Source organism: Trichomycterus rosablanca, chromosome 19 (assembly GCF_030014385.1).
Source record: "Trichomycterus rosablanca isolate fTriRos1 chromosome 19, fTriRos1.hap1, whole genome shotgun sequence".
Taxonomy (NCBI): Eukaryota; Metazoa; Chordata; class Actinopteri; order Siluriformes; family Trichomycteridae; genus Trichomycterus; species Trichomycterus rosablanca.
This window is the reverse complement of record NC_086006.1, coordinates 22,365,223-22,388,095: the sequence shown is the minus strand read 5'-3', so window position 1 is coordinate 22,388,095 and position 22,873 is coordinate 22,365,223. Positions and strand designations below refer to the sequence as shown.

The 22,873-nt window shown below is 40.3% G+C and overlaps 2 protein-coding genes across 3 annotated transcripts; one reads left to right on the top strand and one right to left on the bottom strand.

Annotated features, from left to right (window-relative positions):
- Window positions 1-44: 44 nt before the first annotated feature.
- Window positions 45-8,721, bottom strand: zbtb48 (zinc finger and BTB domain containing 48). Of its 2 annotated transcripts, XM_063015041.1 has the most exons (11): window positions 8,651-8,721; window positions 6,880-7,586; window positions 5,639-6,022; window positions 4,321-4,416; window positions 4,029-4,115; window positions 3,743-3,897; window positions 3,270-3,406; window positions 2,384-2,548; window positions 1,746-1,834; window positions 719-1,329; window positions 45-209 (listed from the first exon to the last, which is right to left on the bottom strand). In XM_063015041.1, exons 2-10 carry the CDS (start codon window positions 7,579-7,581, stop codon window positions 760-762), a joined length of 2,385 nt encoding a protein of 794 aa, XP_062871111.1. In that variant the 5' UTR covers window positions 7,582-7,586; window positions 8,651-8,721; the 3' UTR covers window positions 45-209; window positions 719-759. The 2 variants fall into 2 exon arrangements, with proteins under 2 accessions (XP_062871111.1, XP_062871110.1); XM_063015040.1 differs by lacking the exon at window positions 45-209 and having other exon boundaries at window positions 410-1,329.
- Window positions 8,722-9,864: 1,143 nt separating this feature from the next.
- On the top strand, window positions 9,865-18,848 carry nol9 (nucleolar protein 9). The gene is made up of 13 exons (XM_063015264.1): window positions 9,865-10,137; window positions 11,049-11,595; window positions 11,969-12,191; window positions 12,406-12,533; window positions 13,229-13,373; window positions 13,494-13,590; window positions 13,983-14,080; window positions 14,491-14,652; window positions 15,008-15,260; window positions 16,166-16,280; window positions 16,986-17,160; window positions 18,092-18,225; window positions 18,326-18,848. The coding sequence occupies exons 2-13, from the start codon at window positions 11,101-11,103 to the stop codon at window positions 18,452-18,454; spliced, it is 2,154 nt and encodes a 717-aa protein (XP_062871334.1). The 5' UTR covers window positions 9,865-10,137; window positions 11,049-11,100; the 3' UTR covers window positions 18,455-18,848.
- The last annotated feature ends 4,025 nt before the right edge of the window (window positions 18,849-22,873 follow it).

The window sequence follows — 22,873 nt, the reverse complement described above, 5'->3', positions numbered from 1 at the left end:
ATTCATAATTTATGATGTGGGAGCCTACTTGGCAAATGGGGGATAAAGGGATGTCACATAGAGCTTAGTGTGGCTCTCTGTAAAGTAATCCGGTTCTGTGTTGGATCCCAACGCTGGCTGGTGATAAGAAGTGGCCACATTGCATCCATGTTGCATAAAAATTAAAACACTATTCCTACTAGACTCATCTTGGCTGTGCTGTGTAGGTACTAAGGGGAACGGGCACACAGAGGGACTAGAATCATTGTACACATAGTAAATACTGCTATTGAAGATCATACAGCTGTAATTTTAAACCCCTCTTCCAGGAAAAGTTCAGACATTTGGTAAAATGCAATTATAAACAATTGGGTAATCTGTGATTTGCATTTTGTAAGTATAAACACACTTAAAAAAAATTGGGACAGGCAAAAGTGAAAAATTTATAATTATTGAAATAACACTGTTTTAATACATTACACAATTAGCAGGTGAACTGGTAACAGATGAGGCTATATAATGACCATCTACCAAATGCTCAGTGCAAGCAAAGATGGGTTGTAGCTCGCTAATTTGTGGCGAATATTATGAGAGAATTGTCAATCAAAAAAATACCATTTCTTAATGCAACTTTGCATCTATCGTACATGATATTGTGAAAAGATTCAAAAAATTCTGAGAGATCACAGTCCAGAATGCACAGTGATTTTTTTGTAGTCAAAGCTGGAGCTCAACAAACCTGTTATTACATACAGGAGGCACCCTGCATGATTTTATTTCTCAGGCCTTTTCAGTAGCTCCAGTGTCCTGCAGATGCTCCTCCAGATCTGACTGGATGGGCAATGTGTCAGAGGCCAGCCCTGTATCCTCCACCACACCCTCCATGGTGAAGCTTTCCTGCTCCACCTTCATGGTGCTGAAGTCTGGCTGCTGCTTTAAGTTTTCTGGATCAGCTGGCTGGACCTCCATGTCTGCCGTGTCTGAAACGGAAACACTTGGCTGTTCTGTGTTCTCTGCTTTAGCTGGCTGGGTGTTTTCTGCTTCAGCTGGCTGGGTGTTTTCTGCTTCAGCTGGCTGGATGTTTTCTGCAGGCTGGACGTTTTCTGCAGGCTGGACGTTTTCTGCAGGCTGGATGTCTGTTGCTGGCTGGACGTCTGTTGCTGGCTGGACCTTATCTGCTGGCTGTACGTCTTCCGCTGGCTGGACGTCTGCTGGTTCTATGCCTGCTGCGTCCCTCTGTTCCAGTGTAGGAGCGTTTTCATCGTTCACCACTAGGTTGCGCAGTTTCCTCTGGCGGGGATTGTAGTTCTCCACGCGATTGTGGATTTGCATGTGGCGCCTCAAGTGAGCCTGAACACAGTGAAGAATTAGCAAACTGCAGCCACATCACGCAACACTGTCATGGCTTATATGTATATAATGATAATACGTACATAGACATTTACCATGGTACACCATGTGGCCAAAAGTATATGTTCACTTGACTATCAGCTTGTTAGACATGCTATACTGAAGTCATGAGCAGTTAATATGACAAGCCAGTCCATGTAGAGTATTTGTGGCACTCAGGTAGTGCAGCAGTCTAATACGCCAGCTAGATTCACAACCAGTGGCAGATTCCAGCCCATGCAGGCACCTTGACCAGCTCTGGCAGCTCACAAACCTATTCGACTGTTCAGCTTGTACCTCCTATTTAGCATTTTAGCCAAAAAAAAACCATTTGAATGACATTGTACTGTACCACTAAATTGTGCTGTGATTCGTACCTGTCTAGTGAACTTGTATCCACACTCGGTGCACTCGAAATTCCTCATGCCTTTGTGTCTCCGCACATGCACACGGAGCTGGTCAATCGCTGCAAAAAGAAAGTCACATAGATGATGCAACAAACCTGACCTGTTATTTATGGTACCCTTCATGCTACACTTCATGACTGCATGCTGCCATGCCAAGAGGAATACTGATTTACACTGGTGGATGTGTCATGTGACAAAAAATGGTATTAAAAGAATGACATCTTTGTGATCGTTTCTGCTATAACAGCAGCCACTCTTGTGAGAAGGCTTCAGAAGACTTTAAAGTATGTCTGTGAGAATTTGCCCATTCAGTCAAAGGTTCATTTGTACGGCTGGGTACTGATGTTGGTCAAGAACGCCTCAGTTGATGTTCTAGTCTGTTCCAAAACTGGTCAGCTGTGTGGGGCTGAGGTCAGGGCTCTGTTCAGGACACTTGAGTTTCTTTAAACCAAGCTTTTCTTTATGTACATATAGAGCTTGCTTTGTGCACAGGGACACACAAAAGGGCCTTCCCTAAACTGTTGCTGCAAAATTAGAAGTATATAATTTCCTTTATATAATTGATTTCTATATATAATTGATCTGTTAGCAACCACACACTCGCTTACCTTTGAAGGACCTGTTGCAGATGGTGCAGACGTGAGGCTGGCCTTCCTGGTGTTTGCTGGCTATGTGGCGCACCAAAGGCCCTTTCTCAGTGAAGCGCTGTTCACAAAACTCACAGCTGTACGGCCGCTCACCGGTGTGTGTTCGGTTATGCTTGTCCAAACTCGCTAATCACACAAAAAAAATTTAAAAAATTTTAATATATAATGTGCATATTCAAAATTGTTCTTTTGCTTACATGATCAAAACTAGCATTGGTTTGATTCCTTTGCAATTTTTGTTATACACGGTATTGAGATAAAAAGTAATGGACAATTTTTTTTTTGGTTGCCCTTGTCCTTTTGGGAAATTGCCTTCAATTTCCCAAGAATTCCCCAAGAACATACTAGCAACTATTTTATTTTTCACTTTTTTACTTGAAGATTATCAAAACAGTTAAACTGGGTGTTTAGGTGGTGAAGCGATCTAATGCGCTAGCCTACAATCGCAGAGATCCATTGAAATCTCAGTTGTGTTGTCAACCAGCTGGGCACCAACACGGACGTGATTGGCAGTGTCCGTACAGGAGAAAAATGGCCAAGCAGCAGTTCCTCATTGCTGTTGCAGACTTGAACCCTACTGTGTATAGCATTTTTCATATGCCATCGAATGCAGAATTACATCATTCGCAGAGAAAACCAATAATAACTAAATAAACTTGTACACGAATGCCCCCTTGTGGAGGCTTTATGTTACAGCTTGTAAACCACAGATAGAGTAAGATGCATTGTTTGTGTTACCTGTCGCATAAATGGACAAATGGACAAAATGTGGGTTGCTTGAAAAATTTTTTTAACCCCGTTGTAATAGACTAGCAGTAATAACAATGTATGATTTAAAAGTCGTTACCCTGAGTGCGGAAGGTCTTGCCACAGAGGTGGCACTGAAACGGTCTCTCTCCTGTGTGAGTGCGCAGGTGCATATTCAGGTTGGCTTTCTGAGTAAAAGCACGACTGCAGAACTGGCACACGAATGGACGCTCGTTCCTAAAGAAAAGAACAGGATGTTAGTCAACAGAAACCAGAAACACATCTGAAGTGACTTTTAAATTTGTGCTTAATACCTTATGGTTGGCATTAAATCTTACATGGGTTTACAGTTACAAATTTAAGTAAGTTGTTCAGTAAGAACATTGTAAATCTTTTCTTTGTAATTTTGTCAGTCAAAAGTATTTAAGAGAATGAACAAATCTCAACAAATCTTAAACAATGTTTCAACTTTTCCGATAACAGAATTTGTAAAATATATTAAAATGACAAATAAAAGGTGCACCTGAGATTTTGTAGTTGCTGAATGTAACTAGAAGTATTGCAGCTGGTTACCTGTGAACAGCTTTGATATGCATGTGCAGGCCGTTGCGGCTGGACGATCGGTGACCGCACTCCTCACACACAAACAGCTTCTCCCCCCGGTGTTTGGCAGCTTCGTGGAGATTCAGCTCAGCACGGAAGAGGAAGCGCTTGGGGCACAGTGAGCACTGCAGGAAATCAATGATCGTTCATTTATTCGTTCATTCATTTTTATGTTTTACCACAGTTCAACCCCAAACATGTTCACGACAACTGACCTTAAGTTCGGCCATATAGTTCTCTTATAGCCTGTACTTACCACGTAAGGTTTCGGAGCTCCGTGGACCCTGATCATGTGAATTTCCAGATCTCTCTTGTGCATGAATTGCTCTGAGCAGGCAGTACACTAGTAAAGAACAGAAACAAGATCAGAATCCTACCATGACATAATTTAATATGTAAGGTGGGTGTCCACAAATCGCATTCATGTTATGACACATCTTCTCAACCAGCAGCCTGTGGGTCATCAGTAGCCCTGTCACACATGGATTCACAGGCTGTACAGGACTGGCATTTGACAAGTCTGTGTGTTCTGAAAGTTTAGAAATCACCTTATTGGGCATCTCTCCTGTGTGAGAGACTGCTGTGTGCAGATGTAGTTTCTGTTTCCTCTTAAAGGTCATGGGACAACTGGAACAGGAAAAGACCTAAACCAAACAAAACGTTAGTCAATAAACTTTAGTCTATAATTAATCTCATTTGCATTATGTAACTACTTACAATGCGCTGGCTGTAATAGTATTTATGATGCCAGATGTTAGCCAATGCTGTTTTTTTTTTTTCCACCTGGATTTTTTAGTCCCTTCCAATTGGTCTCCCTGCTAAACTGCTCAACCGGCTTCAGTTTGTTTAAAATTCTGCTGCCACAGTCCTAACATTTACACCCCCATCCTCTATCAGCTTCACCGGTTACCATTATCCTCCTATATCAAGTACAAAATTATCAAGCTAATTTTAATGCCCTGCATGGTCTCGCCCCTATGTACTTCAGTGAGCTCCCCCATCCTTATTTTCCCTTCTGCTCTCTTAGATCGTCTGGCACAGGACTTCTGGCAGTCCCATGTGCAAGACTTGCATCAGCGGGCAGCAAGCCCTTTAGTTTTACTGCTCCCAAACTTTGGAACTCTTCCACAATATATCCAAGACTACTCTTTATCTCCTCCTTTAAAGCTTTTACATTTAATACTTTTCTCCTGCTGCTCACTATTCTTCCTTTATGTCTTAGTCTTGTTATTTTCATCTCCCCCATTCTTGTTTTGCCTCATAATGTAAAGCATCCTTGAGTATGTGAAAGGCATTATATAACCTTAACCTTTCTTCTGTATCTATTTTTAATCATATCCTAACTGCCTTAGAAAAGGCCAAAACAGAAAACTGAAATCTTTAACACAGAGGCAAGAACGGAACTCAGGTCCATATACTACGCTGTGTATTTGTCAGCTGCGCCAACTCTTTCCCGCTTGCACTTGCACTAGTTGTAGCAAAGAAGGCTACAGCAAACAAGAGCATGGGAAAGTTCAGCATATAGCAATTTTGTACTAATTAGTGTGGTGGTGCATCAATTAGCAACCAGCTTCATGTACGAGGAGGACCTCTGACTTGCTGCAATGGAACCCAAAGAAACCTGATTGCCACTTTTACATTTACATCTATTGAGCAGATGCTTTTATCCCAAGAGACCTATAATTGTTATCAAATATAATGTAAAGGGTCTTGCTAAAAGGCCCAATGGAGGCAACCTGGCCTGTGTTGATAATGGGTCTTGAATCAGCAGTTTTTAACTAAACAGTCCAGTACCTTAACCACTGAGCTAACACTGCCATGACAACCAAGTGGACACTGAACATTAAGGAGCATTTCAGTACTCACATTTTTACTTCTGAGGCAGTTCCTGGCTTCGTGCTCCAGTAAATTATCCTTCCTGTAATAGCATTTCCCACATTTGGAGCACTTAAAAGGCTTCTCTCCAGTGTGCCGTCTGTTGTGTATCTTCAGGTAGTACTTGCTCTGAAATGTCTTGTGACATGTTGGGCACTGAACCAAACCCTTTTTCTTATCTTGTGATTTGTTTTGCCCATTTTCCTTATCAGGGGTACTGTCTTTCAGTTTCCTTTTGGCATTCCTGGATGATGCGATGGTTAAATCCTGAGGTAAATACTCTTCATCTGTGTCTTCTGCAGTGATGTCAATACTCACGCTGTCCTCGTCGTCCTCCTCATCAACATTGTTGAGTTGATTGTCCTCAGGTTCAACCTGCAAGAAAGTAAACAGAGATTGGGATTCCTTTGCCGTAAACACTACAGAGAAGGGACTGCATACTAGCACAAGGCTCCTCTGACACAAATTAAACCACCAACCACTTTCCCACATAAACCCTTAATACACTCAGTGGAACATGCTATTCTCTCTGTATTCCTTTGCCACTTATTCCAGCACCAGAACCAGACCGTAGGCGTCTCTGTTATTTCCATCCAAACTTTCCTGCCCTCAGATACTACCAACTGTGTCTGTTGAGCAACATGACCAGGCTGATGGTGCGACGGAACCGCAGTAGCAGGTTAGCACATTAGACTGCGGTGCCTTCTGAGCACTCAAAGTGATCAGTTTGTAAGCAGCACACTCATTAATTTATTTGTTTATCTTTAGTAAGCGCTGTAGCCTAGTGGGTCTGAAGCCATCCAGAAACACTGGACACAAGTCAGAAACACACTCTGGACAGAGAATAACACACTCAATTATTTACTCACTCAATTCACTGGGCCTCAAACATACCCCAAACATACTAGCCAATAGCACGGCTGGGGATTCTAGACCACTTAAACGTCCTAAAAAAGATAATAATTATTTTTACTGCATTTAATGTGTTTTAACTATACAGTTGCTGGTACAGGTTACCAACCAGTTTTGTACATTGAGAGACCTTAATTCAGAGAGTAGGTCAATTACAAAACATTGAGTCTAAAGATTTTGACTGTGTCTTAATGTTGGGACGGTTATTTTGATGTTAAAAGTTTACAGACTACAAGAAATTGGATACAGGTCATGTTTGTAGCCTGTGTTGGGTTCTCCAAGGCGACTAAACAAATATGGAGTTTTTGATGAGTGATTACCTCAGCCACAACAAGAACTTGTGTATTGCTCTGATCTGCTTCAGCAGGAATGTTGCCCTCATTGTTGTCCTCTGGTTCTGGTTCTGGTTCTTTTTTTCTTCTTGTACTTTGCTTTGTGACCACTGGCATGTCACTTTCCCCAACCAGTCTGCTCGGGCCCCTAACCCTTCTTCCGGAGCGAGTAGTGGTGGCTACACTGGTGCTGAGAGAGTCTTCAGTCACTGGTATTAACATTTCTACGTCCTCTTGTTTGTTTTCTATGCCCGTTTGAGAATTTGCTTGTCTAGTTCCAGCCACGTCAGGTTTGCTCTCAGTCGGTTCAAACTCTTCAAAACTTCCGAGAGCTTTTATCCCTGGCAGATGAATTAGCGAATCATGAATGGACAGACCACTGGCTGCATGTCGAACCTTAGCCTTGTTTTCGCTGTTTAACTGTAGCTCTCCAGTGTAGACAAAATGTAAGAGCAGCTCGAGTCCATCAGCTGTACACCCTGGAGGAAGGTCGAGCACCATACTATCAGTGGAGGAGGCGGTGTCTTGAAAGAGTTTGCTAAAGCAGGCAAGAACATTGCGGTGGGCCAAAAACACTTGTCCGTCCTGGGTACTAAGCGTGACATTGCAGAACTTTCCAAGCCCCCTCTGTTGGTTGAGCTCAGACAGCACCCATTGGGCATGGCTGCTTTCCTGGGTGGTTACCTCCATTGGGCCTGCATGATAAAGACATGGTACAGCATTACATTACTACCAAGGATAGAAGGACATGGATTACAATACTTGAAGGTGATTTCATACCAACATAGTGTTAATGTGATACCAAAATATGAGGTCACAAAAACAAAGCCATTAAAAACAGCCCTGAAGCACTATCTCTTTAAATGTATGACTTCCGGCATTAGATTGAGAGGTGTTACTGCAGTAAAACATAATTCTTTCTAGTTCTTTCAAAAGTTTATTGGGGGTGCAAAAAATCTGCCAAGACAAAAAGCAAAAAAAGTCATTATTTATTGGTGTAGAAAGTAATTTACCTAGTTCCTCATTAGGGGTTATGATTGATTATATCTGATGACTTTATTGTGCTTATATAAAAAGGGCTAGTTTGACCCATTACAAATTACATGGAACAGTCCTCTTATCAAGGGAGATACTTTGAGGGGGTGGCTAGTTGTAATACAATAAACAAAGAAGAACGGTATATATTTCAATTATTTAGTAACGCAAAAGCACTGTTGCAGAAATAATGGCAACTGCAAGAGCATCATGACATACATGCCCCTTAAAGGTGTAATTGTGCCCTATACTTACACTGTAGATGACCTGGGTGGCTCAAACAGGGCAGAAATTTGACAAACTTGACCTCTTAGAAATGTGGCAGGCTGACACTGGCATCCAGTGGCAATGCCAGGCTGAAGATAACTGGCATTTTCAGTAACATAATTTCTACTGCTAATGTTTGTCTATAAACGTGTTATTAATGAGTGGGTCAGAAATAGCTGAACCCACAATTTAATTGAATAAGGTGTCCATGTATTTTGCCAAGGCCATGCAGTAATAACGAGCTTTATTCTTCCAAAACCAAGTTTGACCAAGACTTACGAAAAAAAAACAGCATCTTTTTTAATTTAATCAAGTATAATACACTAAATCTGACACACATCATACATTTAACTTAATGCATTAATCAAGACGATCAATTCGACGTTGTTCGACAATGTGTGTATTTTACTGACGCTCCCTTAATACTGACTTCTTAAATAAAATATAAACGACTTACCTTTACTGCGACGAAAATAATTTTGTATTGTGTTCGTATATAAAATTATAAACTGAAATGAATGCTTACAGAGATATCTTACGAACAGCATAAAGATTTGAAAATATTTTAATCGACTGAAAACTAGTCGCCATGTTGCAGAGAACCAGGAAACGATGCCTGCACATTGAGCACGTCCAAATCCACATCCTGTTGACTATGTAGGGCCCTGAGGTTGATTCCCTATTTTAAAATCATGTTTGCCAGTAAACTATATTAATATTTGATCATAAACATCGGGTTAGGTTCTAGACTATATTTCCTAGGGTGCAAAACAGTAATATTTTAAGGAACTGTGCAATCGAAATGGGCTTAAAAATTCAATTTAACATACGTGGCTAAAAAGGAACTTTTATTAACAAGATCTTGTTCGATCGATCGTCTATACATGGGCACATCAGGATAACTTATTTATTGTTTTATTGTGTTTTATTGTTTTTTGTTAAATGTGGTCCAGTGCGGTGGGAATTCGATTTTTTTAAGAGTAAATGTAAAAAGTTACATGCAATAAAAGAAAATTATCTTGCCATGCAGGCTGTGAAGACATTTGTTATTAATCTTCTTAAAGGAATTACTTTAAAAATGTTTAAGTACATAGTTGCATAATTTTAAAAGGCTTTTGTTAATATTGTAACCCCAACATCATTCATACTCATAGACAAAGAGTCGGAGTCGACTCCGATACATTGGGAATGATTCCCAGATTTGATTTGTTTGCAGTGCTAGATTTAAGTCATGTATATATGGAGAGGCGTTCAACATGGGGTAAAATGTTAGATATTGTCTTATTATCTTATATTAAAATTAAGCTATTGATAGAAACTAATACATTTGCACTGAATTGTGGATGTTTACTAAAGATAAATCGAATGCATTTAAATATTAGTTAACCTTTTGATTGAAAAATAGCTGGCACATGCAGAAAAAACATTACTCTGTATAGCATAACCGAACGCGTTGTATTTCTATCTGGATTTGATTCCTTAACTTTGGACTCGACTCTCTATTTGCAATCACTGAAATTGGTGAATCGACTCTTATTTTGAAATTGACTCCCTTCCATCTGGTCGCGTTTCATTTCTCTGTCTAGCCTGCTTACGCTGGGTAGCGGTTGGCTGTAACATACACATCAGTTTTTCTTTGCGAGTTTAATTTTTAACGTTTCACGGTTAATTTATGTTATAGTTTGCGTAAAACTGCCAAATTGTTATAAATGTTTATTACATGCTTTATGCAGTATGTGGACATGTGTTGAAACTGCTCACATGGAGTGAATTCTCTACTGGTTATTGTGCTAGTACGTAAATTTAGCCATAATTACCTGAGATTTATTGCGGGTTTCGGTTATTTTTGAACGTGAACGTTACTTGTTTTATTTCGCATTAATACGTATTAATTCATGAATGTTCTGAGCCCATCATTTAGAAGTGGCGGCTTCCTATACAAAGGTAAGTAGCTAACCAGCTAGCCAGTTAGCCTACATTGCTATAAGTAGCATTTAAGTTTCCTAACCGAATCTACTTAATAAGTATTAAATTAAAACCTGAATTGTTCTGAACCTATTTTTGTGGAATATGCACAAAAATAAATCAAACATGAATATAATTAGAGTTCTATCAATGCTGCATATTGCCATGGGAAAACGAGCTAAATTGACACTGGCTGTATCTTAAATACGTCCTTATTCCCTATATAGGCACACTATATAAGGTATTAAATACTTCCTCTGCTGTCATTGTAACTCCCTATTTATACTGTAGCTAACTATTTGGGATTCAGCCATGGTTTTTTAAATCGTGTTTCAAGCCAAATTCGATATCGTGCAGCTTTAGCTTAGTAAATATTAACATTACCATTTGACACGTTTCCCGGTACAGAAAGAAACCCAACGATTATTAATTGTAATTATAATATAAATATTTTGTCTTTTTTTTTTTAACACTGCTATATCAGTTTTAGATTATACGAGATTCTACTCACCGTTTTCCCCCTAGTCATTTAGTCATATCCAGTTCCCCACTGCATTTCTTTGCCACTTGTACCACAGACAATTAAGTGTTAACAATTTAATAGGAGGAATGGCCAAGAAATTATGGGAATGGATTGGTGTCTTATCCATGGTGTCTTGCTGCATTGCATCCAGTGATTTTGGGTAAACCAGTCCCACTGTGACCCTGACCAGGATAAAGCAGTGGTAAAACATAAAAATGATGATATTTAAACGTAAGACTATTTTTTCCACAAAAAAAGCTACCAATGTTATTGCACATTTATTTTTTACTAACTGCACAACAAATCCTCAAGATAAATCTTGAATTCATCCTGGTTAATCTATATTAAAATGTGTTTTCCTTTTTAGCTGTCCTGTTCTACCATAAACCAGTGCCAATGAACGAATACGAACACTGACAATGAAGGTGCATACAGTCTCTTCTCGTTCCAAACACGAGCAGCCAAACTCCACAAAGCGCCAGCCTAAGAACAAGTGGCTCATCCATGGCAAAAAAATCCGCCAGTCAGACCCATGTCCAAGTTCTACAACAGCAAAGTTTGAGAATCAGCTGGTTAACAGCCAAATGACCAAACTGAAACGTTTACAGAAGACCTACACAAAGGCTGCCACGTTAACGTCCGAGGACAGGAATTTACCTCGGACCAAGGGCAAGACATTTTCCACACAACTCCCTCCTGTTCAGTCAAACGGAGGGACAAAGCAGCAGGAGGAGAAGGGAAGTGACTCGGAGGACTCTCAGGACTGGAGGTCCTACGCCAAAAGCATTCTTCAGAACGGTTTGACAGGAGAAGGAAATTCAGCTCCAGATCAGACGGAGGATGAGATTTATGAATACCGTGCCCAGTTTGACAGCGTCAAGAATCACACAGTGTTAGTCTTGCAGAAAGGCCAGGTAAGATAAAAATGTATTAGCTGTCAAGATAGATTATTGGATTGGGTGCTCTTGAGACACAGCAGTCTAATGCGGTAGTTCAGCACTGCTGATATCTCAAGTTCTGGTATTATACACATTATTTTGACTAGGAATGTTATTAAATCAGTAAGAAATACTACTGCTGCAAATCACTCTAAAAATACACTATGTGGCCAAACCTATTTATTATATGTATTGTATTATGTTATGTTATATTATTTATTTGGACACCCCATTTCAAAAACATGTTAACAGAGACTCTTGTGCTGATTTCTTTATAATCTGTTTCTTTGCTCTTTATACTTATTGGTGTCCTGTTTTGATGTTTTTATTTTATTCATATTTTTTTCAGTCGTTGTGTTTTCGAGGAAAATGTCTATTGACGTGCTTAAGTGGCCGTGTGGAGGTGCTGGGATTCACCATAGAGCAGGGCCAGCAGCCTTACCCACTCTTCTCACCATCGTCTCACTGTGCCCTCACCATCAGAGCTTTGGAAGACTGCTCACATTCTGGCAAGAACAAGAAAGAAAACTGCCAGGAAGCTAAAAACATCATCCGCAAGTATCTCTCCTCAGGTACGGCTGTGATGAAGGTGTTGTTTTACAGATGTGATGACAAAAACTGTAATTGAATAATAGTTTTAACATGAACAGATACACTATTGAAAGCTAACTGACTAAATCGTGCAGAGCCATGTTTAATATCATGAATTTTTCCAACCAACCGACTATTGCAGAAGTCTGTTTTTTGCAGTTTGTTGAATCTTTGTGAACGCACTTTGTGTTGCAGAGCCTCAGCAGCTATTAAGCGAAGTGGACATAAATTCATGTGTGTTGCTACTCCAGCCACTTGATACACGTTTTACACGTTTCGTTGGCAGCTTTAATGACTTCAGCTATCTGTTTGGCCTTAACTCGGTACGTAACTTTATATTACAATTACATTTATGCCGTTAAGCAGATGCTTTTATTTAAAGTGACTTACAATTGGAACTGAATACAATACAAGCAACTGTAGGTTACGGACCTTGCTCAGGGGTCCAACAGTGACAACTTGGTGATGGTGGGGTTTCAACCAGCAACCTTCTGCCAGTTCGTTAACCACTAAGCTACCCCTGCCCTAAATCGCCTACATTTATCCAAAGTGACTTACAATTGTGTTGAACACGATCTAATCAATTGAAGTTTAAGAACCGGGCCAGACAGCGGCAACTTGGCAGATGTGGAGCTTGAACCAGTATCCGAGGTACCACTGCCAACATAAGCTTAGCTGAGCCTATGACGATGTAAAGCTGGCTTGACTCTAACTGAAGGACTGAACTGTCATTGGTGGATTCCATCAGACCATGTTTTAATTAAGTGTCAGTTTGTTTGTTTTTTGCAATTTTGGTTAGAGGCCACTGTTCTGTGTACTTTCAATAGTTGCATTGTAACTATCCCTATTTATATGGGCACAGAGAAGTCCATAGTATAGGCATTAGAAGGTTATATCATGATGTTAGTGACATCAGGCTGTTAAATGACAGGCTAACACACTAACCTACTAGTCTTCAATGAAGCATTGAGCACTGTCTGTGTTGAAATGTCTGTGTGTGTTTGTGTGTGCTTTGCAGAAAGAGCTGCGTTCTCAAGCCACCGTCTATAACCCAGCGCTCTCAGCCGTGGGTGTTTTACCCCTCCGGGGTCCCTGTGCACGCGGCCTGGTAGCATCCGACAGCTATAAAGAAGCTCTTAACAGCCTGCTCAGTGCCTGGGAAGGTACACACACATCCATCGTGCTCACACTAACTTTTTATATTCTTTTTCTATGTAGATATTTCTTACGTTTGCCACATGTGTACAGTCAAGGTCTTTTTTTTCTTTCTACTTTTTGTGCAGGTGATTTTGACCGCTCTCCCATTATTCTCGTATGTGGGGCTAAAAACGTGGGCAAGTCAACTTTTAACCGGCATCTTATTAACAGTCTACTGAACCAGTAAGTCCCATTATGTAACATACACTGATTTTTAAACTTGTCTAGGGGACTGGTGGATAAAAGTCCAAGCAGTTTGCAAACACTTAATAAAGGAACAGGCTTAAAAATGGGTTACTTGATTGGTCAAAATAGACATATCAAATGATGTGACTTGGAAGTTGAACTGTTTATTTATGCTAAATCTGTGTTCATCACTCAATACTTTGAAATCACCATTTCGTTTAAATTATTTCAAAGGGGTGGTGGGTGGTCTGTTATCTCACAGCAGAGAAAGCACCTGATATGATTTTAGACCTACATTAAATGTTTGTGACTTTGCTCTTGTGATAGCCGTTGGTGATAGCCATATGTTGCACAATAACCTGTGTGCGTGTGTGTGTGTGTGTGTGCAGCTCTGGAAGTGTAGAGTATCTGGAGTGTGATCTGGGCCAGACTGAGTTTACCCCTCCGGGATGTCTATCATTAATCACAGTGACGGAACCACTGCTGGGTTTGTAAATCTTTGTTTACTGATATACAAGCAAAGCACCATACATCTAGTTTCTAAATGCTTCATTAATCCTAAGTTTATTGCGGCGTTTCTAAAACTGTTCTAGCAAACCACACGAACCACACACAAGCAAATGCATGGTGAATGTACAATCAACACTCTTCCATTGCTCTAATGTCCAGATACGATGCTAACATGAATATTGTAGATGCTTTTGATGGTGGACAGGCGTTAGCATGGGCTTTTTGACTGGCCTGTTACTATGCAGCCTCATACACCGAACAACCGCAGTTGCTCTTGTGTTGGTCCGTACCAGACGCCATAGCCTACATGTTCTCTTGCATCAGTGAGTCTTGGCCACCCATTAACATTATGTGCTCATTAACATTTATATCTGTGTTTTCTCTCAGGTCCTCCCTTCACACACCAGCGAGAGCCGGAGCACATGGTGTTTTACGGGCAGTCGGAGTGCCAGGCTGATTTGGACCGATACCTGGACTCTCTCAAATCTCTGTGGAGGCACAACAATGGAGAGAGTCCAGTTATCATCAACACCATGGGATGGGTTAAAGGTTAGCTTTCACCTTTAACTAAAACATTAACACATCACTGCGGAGTGTTCGAACTCACAACTTTAAATCAGCAAAGCCACAGTTGGTTGTGTTTTAGGGAGGGAAGGTCGGAGTCTTTTCCTGCTGCTGTATTTTTCTGAAACTACCTAATTTAGGTAAGGTTTATAATGGGTGAAGTTTGGATACCACAGGGCTGACTAAAATTTAGACAGCTGGATGATTAAGTGACCCAGGGTGATAGTCATGTGACAAATATACAATATAAATAGCAGAACTAAACAGAAAGCAAGCAAATTAACTTTTCACAAATTTACTCCCACCTCAAATATAACTGATAATTTATCCTTTTCTTCAGGCCATGGCTTCCAGATACTGGTGGATCTCATCCGCATCTTCTCTGTAACCCACGTGGTGCAGCTGAGCTACGGCGACACTACTCAGTGCCATGCCCTCACCCCTGAATTCCTCCGCTCTGCCCAGGGCTGGCACACGCATCCTCCAGCCCAGGCTGCTCTTGCAGAGGAACCATTCAATCAGCACTCAACAAGGACGCATGTGCATATCGGTGTTCGCTCAGAGTTCGAGGGGGCTGGCATGTCTGGTGAAATGTAAGCCAGAAAACACTTTTAAACCTTCACTTTTAATCTGAGTCTAGTTTTACTCAATTATAAATCAATGAAATCGATGAACTTGCTCAGATACCTTCAGAGCTTAAAGAGTCCTTAAACAATTTATTTGTGGGGAGTTTTCTGTGCTCGTGTGGCACAGCGGTCTATCCCATTAGCCCACCACTGCTGTGATCCAGGTTCAAATCTCAGCTGTGCTTTTGACCAGTCAAACGTCTTACCATGGATTAATAATAAAATAATTAAAAATGCAATAATGAAATCTGCCATGTCTTTTATACAAGCTTGGTAAAAGTAATCAGTAACATACACACATGACAAATCTCTTACCCCAGCTTCATTACATCTCCCCCCCACCCCAATAATTGACCCATTTAGATATCTGAGTACATGGGCTAGTCATTGGAAGACTCAGTTTAGTTCAAGCCCCAGTATGACCAAGTTACCAATGTTGGGCCCCTGACCAAGGCCCTCAACCCTCAATGCTTTTGCTTTGAAAAGCAACTGCTCAATGTCAAAGTAAACGCCTCATGAGTTAGGTGTGGTATTGATCCCGTAATGGATCAGAACCATGTCTGGGGTTGTGCTCACTGTTTGCAGATCCATAGTGGGACCCACTGCGACCCTGCTTGGGTTGAAGCACCTGCTAAATGACTAGAGGTTTTAAAGAACTTTAGATAGTTAATCATGAATGTTAAGTGCTGAAATGTGCACTACTTTTAAGCACTTGGTTGTATTTTGGATTATTATCTCTGCTAGAACTTAATCCCTAATGCTTAAGGGTTCAAAGCAAGAAATTCAACTCGTCCTGAGCTCTTAAAAGTCATTTTGTATCACTTCCAATCGTATCATTTAAAAAAAAAAAAAATTCTGTTGGTTTCTTGCAGGCGTCACCAGCGCAGTAATGTGCTACGCGACCTGGCGCTATTAGCCTACCTCAGCCAGCTGCAGCCTGAAGAGCCTGGCCCTATCCTCCCTCTGCACTGCTTTACCCCCTACCAGGTAATAATCTGATAATTGTGCTTCTATGATCTGCTAGCTTTCTGATTTCAAAGCCATTTGTAGATCAGCCCATTTATTAAATTCTTATATAAATGTTTATTTTCAATTGAATTTCTTTTATTTGTGAATATGCATCCCTCTTCAGAATCAGCATACTACCATGTTCAAGGTACTATTTGGTCAAAACTATGTGGACACCTAACCATGAGCTTGTTGAACATCTTATACCAATAGCATGACAAGCATATGAAGGTGGAGTTTAAAGTTATAACAGCTTTACTATTGTGGAAAAGCCTTTTAAAATGTTGTATTGTTCATGTGACAATTTGTATACAAATAGGCAGAGGAGCAGGTCAAGCACTGACAAGGTTTTGGTCAGTGGTGAAAAATTAGAGGATCCTGAGAGAGAAATTACACATGCATATTGCTAGCCATGAGGCTAGTATTCTAAAGACTAAAGTCTAATTACTGTACACTACATCATAGTACAACATCATAAGAAATGAATTAAATAAAGTAGTAGTACTACAGTTATATGTAAATGCAGGATGTTGTCATTCCAAGCACTGGCCGCCTACTGGTTGACAGGAGGACGTGGGCATTTCTAAAGTCTCTTTATATTTTGAATTAGTTTTTAAAAAATTGTGTTATTTAACAAAGATAATGTTAATGGCTATAACGATTTATTCTTCTCCCTCTTTGTAGGTGCCCTACACAAGTCTAGCTCTCAGAGTCACACACTGCGATGTATCTCCCAACCACATCCTGTATGCCGCCAATGCCAGTTTAGTAGCACTGTGCTGTTTAAACGAAAAAGTAGCAGGAAGAGGGGGTCCTGTTCTGCTTTCACAAACGCCCATCTGTAAGTGCGTGGGCTTAGGTGGGTATACTGCACTTCAGTTTGTTTTGTATTTTTGAGCTGCTGCTGAGTGGTCGGGTGTTTAAGTTTTTACATTTTATCGGAAATTTCGCAACTCAAATGATGCTTTAACGTCCAGTGCTGTGTGAAACGTGTTAAAAAGCTCTGGCATTAAACAGGAATAGCCACAGTGTCTGTTCCCCTGTACACATACAGACAAAAGTATTTGGACACCTAACCATGAACTTGTTGGACATCCAATTTCAAACGACTGTATTAAAATCGGGCGACCTTGATGTAATCATTTCAGCGATAACAGCAGCCACTCTTCTGAGAAGGCTTTTCACAAGACTTAGAAGTATTTCTGTGGGAGTTTGTGTCCATTCAGTCGAAAGAGCATTTGTATGGCTTGGCACTAATGTTGGTCAAGAAAGCATTAGTTGATGTTCCGGTTCATTCCAAGTCTGTTCAGTGGGGCTGAGGTCAGGGCTCTGTGTAGAACACTAGAGTTTCTTTAAACCAAGCTTTTCTTTATGACTTAACAGAGCTTGCTTTGTGCACAGGAATTTTACGTTTTCCCCACTTTATCTCCCAATCAGCCAATCGGTCTCAATTGTGAATCCGCAGCTGCTTGCACAACCCTCAGTCTGATCAAGGACAGCCAGATCACCAAACACCCACCTGAAAATGTCCAATCATTTCTGTGTTGGGTTACCACACAGAGCCGTATCGCGTACGGAGAGTCCCTCTAAGCTCCCTTAAACACAGCCTGGCCAGGTCAGAAGCTCTGCTAAGATTCGCTGGTGATTTTCGAACGTTTGACCACTGTGCTGCCTGAGCCCCCCTTAAATGCTATTTTAATTGATGTATTGCTTTCAAATAGATCATTCTTTTAAAAGAAACATTGTTTGAATGTATGAACAAACATTAATGTATTGTGTCTCGTTTGAAGGTGTTATTAGAGGGGTGGACATGGCGCGAGGACTCTACTTACTGGTCACTCCAGTGTCTCCTGCAAACCTGAGGAAGGTTAACTGTCTGCTGCTCGGGGAGATCACTCTGCCTAAAATCCTTCTCACTGTTCAGGTTAGTGCACTGATATTTAAATGTCGTAAAAGAGTTTTCCAATAAATCTGGAGCTTATTGTACTTGTGTGTTAAGACTTACTGGCTTTTTTCCATTTCAGCATGGTGTTGAAACAGAGCTCCCATATGTCACCACAGATTACAGCTACGACATCACTGGTGCTGGAAAACTCCACATCTTTAAAGGACTGATGAGACCCAGTTTTGTAAAAGCTAAAACGAATAAATAAGCGTGTGGGTGTGGGTGTGTGTGGGTGTGGGTGTGGATTCCACCTTGGATGAACAACATTTGTATCTCTGTATTTCTTTTGCATCGTCAAATAAAGAGGCATTAGCTGTTACAGAATGTACAGAACAACAGACGTTTTCCTCTCGGAACTGTATCGCATCTGGAAACCTGGTGCATGATGGGAACTGTGGTTTCTAGACTCCTTTATGAAACTGTTTGAAAAAGAAGGATGTTTGAGCACATGATGCCTTGATGCCTCACAATTAAGTTGACATTTCTGTTTTATATTTCAATCCATATTTTCATGTCATTAGTAACAGGTTTGAATAACGTGTGTTTCAGGTTACATTCCTGTGCTGTACAGATTGAATTATTAAAACAGCTTTCATTTAAATAAAAAATCGGACTTCTTTTCATTTACTTTTGAGTAATTTAAATAAATCACATTCAAAGCTCATATGGGGAGCTACAGTGTATCAGAAAAATGGGGAGGGGGGGTATTCAAAAGGAGTATTCAACCAATTGTAGTTTTATTTAATATTCTTGCAGTGCATACATCCACTTCACATTTACACACAGTGTCTTTTTTATTTACAGTTATTTGTATTTACATACAAATAAGTTCTGTTCCGAGTGGTCCAGCAATGTTAACCTAGGCATCCAGCATGGTAGTTAGCCTACAGCATAGAGCACTAGTAATAATAAAATTTTCTATCATGCCAACTTGGTCTTTGTATATAAAATAAAGTTTTTAATAAACAAAAATCTCTAATATTTCCTTGAAAAAAAGTGGCAATGAAATACATTATAGTTTATATATTGTTTTGCCATGCTTACCAAACAGTTGTTGTCTTTACTATGCTTGGGGAACCTTTACTATGGATTGGCATGTAGCTGCCTTGTGCCCAGTGTTTCAGTTCTCACACACCCATAAATATGTGTGCGTGTAAAGGTGAAATAGTCACATTGCTGTGGTAACTTAAAATTCCTTTTATTACTAATGACGTGTAATGACATTCATAGCATTGCAACAATATTAGACATAAGGTAAGTGTACTCACAATGCCAGCCCAGCTCCTGTCTGTTTTGTCATTCCTAGTGATTCAGTACTTTGTAAATTTAGAATATAATATATACGCTTCCTGGTGGCCATGTGTTCTCTAATCTCACTGATCAGGAATAACAATTAATGACCAGATACTAAAGTTCCAGAAAAAAAAGTCAGATCTGGTAACTGATAAACAAGGCAGCTTTTAAAGCTTTGTTTGCAACAAACTTCATTCAAGCTTTAAGGTGCCAATTTTGAAGCTCCTTCTTGCGTGGCAGCCTCTAAACCTGAGCATCATCATGACGATGTAAAGCTTGCTCAGCTGTAAACAGTGATTAAACAGCTTTATATATTAATAACAGACATTTGTGGAGTGTTCATGTATTATCTCTGACCATTCTAACACATTTATTTTAACATAAGGTGACAGTTTGGGTTTTCACTCTTCGCATTTCTAATTTCACTCGTCTATGTGAATCAATAGGCCTTCCTACATAAATCAACAGTTTACAATCTCAACTCGCACCCATCTCAGTAACCCGAGACACCCGCCATGCTCTGTTTTTCCTCTGTTTGCTTTGGAGGAGACAGTGACACCTGAGATGGTACTTAATCGCTTCTCTATTCATTATTCATACCTACCAAGGTAAGGCTTGTAATCCTATTGCGTCCACTCTAAAACTTTAATTAAGTTCCAAGGGAAATTTGTAATGAAAAAAATATTGGATCTTAAGTGTCTTTATAAATTTTTTAGTGTATCTAGGGTGACATGAGGATGGTGGGGGGGCATTTTCGGGAGTGAATTTTCGAAGGCGGTGTTGCGTTAATGTAATTGGCCCAATCAACTGCTGTATGCCAGTAGTCGTTCATTAATGAGTCGACTCTTTTAATTGACTCATTTAGGTAAACGCTGAGAGCCGACTCGCGGTCAAACAGAGCCGAATCAATAAAAAAATAATAAGTATCAAAAACGTCATGAATAGAACTTAAGTGTCTCTTTAAATGTTTAAGTGTACCTAGGGTGACATGAGGATGGTGGGGGGCATTTTCGGGAGTGGATTTTCGAAGGCGGTGTTGCGGTAATGTAATTGGCCCAGTCAACAGTAGTCGTGTATTAATGAGTCGACTCTTTTAATTGACTCATTTAGGTAAACGCTGAGAGCCGACTCAGTAAAAAAAAAAATAATAATAAAAAACGTTATTAATAGAACGTGATCAGGGTCGCTGAGGAATCTAAAACCTTCACGTTTTAAAATCCTCGTTGTCTTCTCGGCTCTCAAAAAAAAGCTAAAAAAGCTAACTCTAGATTGCCCCTAGGTGTGAGTTACTGCATGTTGCTCACTGCTCTGGTAGTACCAGACCCCCCACCACGACTCTGATCAGGGAATAGCCTTTTATGTAAATGAAGGAAAAACGTTTCCAAAATGTGTTAACGCTAATTAATAATATAAAATCGTTTGGGAATCAAAATAACCGAGTCTTCTTGGTAAACCGAGCAATTGATGGTTAATCCTTTTTATAGTTTTTATATTTTCTCTAAGATTATTTTTCTGTATATTTATATAACTGTCTTTTCAATGCTTTGGCAATACTGTAACTAGTACAACAGTCATGCTAATAAAGCTCTTTGAATTGAATCGAATTGATTCTCAATGAAACTAGTCGGATTGCCTGTCAAGGGGTGTAAAGGGGCGGCGTTAGGACCTGGCGGATGAAAGTTAATCAGTCGGCCGTGTGGCACCTGTTGCATTCAAAGAGAAGCCGGGCAACGAGTGGGCAAGTTCTGCCTTTAGTAAACGATCAGAAACGGTCAGTAGTTCCTACATCCCTGTTTGTGAGTATGGTGATCTAGAAGAGTCTGCTACAACTGGATAAAGGAGAAGAAACGAGTTGGTTAGTAGTACTGGATCTGAGTGGTGCTTCTGGAGTACAGGTAAGCCGAAGCGGCCAAGATTTAATGATTAATCTAGTTTATTAATATCTCTATCCGAGCTCTCATTCTGCGATCTGTAATTAAATCCTACTTTCTTTTCTTTATTTTCCTGCTGTTAAGTTCCTGATTACATTTTACAGAACTAACTAAGCTTGATGGACCATGAATATGGAACAGAAACCCAATTCAAAGTAATTTCCCCAAAACGAATTGTCCTGTGAGTGACTCAAAACAGACTTTTCCTAAAGATCGGAAGTTTTGATTTAGAAAAATGTATTACTGTAAGATCTGAGGCTCCATTTGTTAGATTTATTGGGTCGTATTTCCTGTTACAGTTTCTTTTCGTCCTTGAGGAAGTGTGCTTCAGTGATACTAAGCTCAGCCTGATAGTATCGACATCACAATAGAAGTGCGCAGAATCTTGCGCCAGCATCGCGTATCAAACTGATTGCGCACAATCCTAAAGTCTTTGTTTTAGCAGACTTTGGATCTCATTATGCTCGAGGGAGGGAGTGAGTGAATGAAGGAGGAATTCTGGCTCTCAATGACTCGCATTGTTGCAGGTGAACCTGTTCTGCCGACTCTACAATGTGTGCTCTCTTCTGCACCCGCAACAGGATTTGCAGATCCGCATTGTGCGCCAGGATCTTTGGTCCTGTTTCTCAGAGCAATATTGACATTGGATGAATGGGATACGGATTTTAAATTCATTCATTTGTGTTAAGTGTCCCTAAACATCCTGATCAGGGTCGTGGTAGCTCAGTGACTTGACCAGTAATCAAAAAGTTGCTGGTTTAAGCCCTGTTTTAGGGCCCTAACCCTAGACCTTAACCCTCAATTGCTCAAACTGTATTCAGTCATAATTTCAAGTCGGTTTGGATAAAAGCGTCTGCTAAATTATAAGTCCTATAATATACAACCCCAAATCAGAAAAAGTTTGGACAGCATGGAAAATGCAAATAATAAAAAAACACAGTTTCTTACTTTAATCCGGGCGTTGCTGATCACTCAGACATCCAGAAAACCTCCTGCTTCCTTCTTAAATCACTGAGAATCACAACATTCTCAACACTCGCAACATCCTCAACACTCACAGCATTCGCAACATTCACAGCATTCTCAACACTCGGAACACGCGCAACATTCTCAACACTCGCAACATTCACAAAACGTTTACAACATTCACATTTGCAACACTGAGCACTCGCAACATTCTCAACACTCGCAGCATTCACAACACTCGCAACATTCACAAAACGTTTACAACATTCACATTTGCAACACTGAGCACTCGCAACATTCTCAACACTCGCAGCATTCACAACACTTGGAACACAACACTAGGAACACTCGCGACAATCGAAAAACTTAACACTTGCAACATTCGCTACACTCTCAGCACTCGCAACATTCACAACGTTTACAACATTCACATTCGC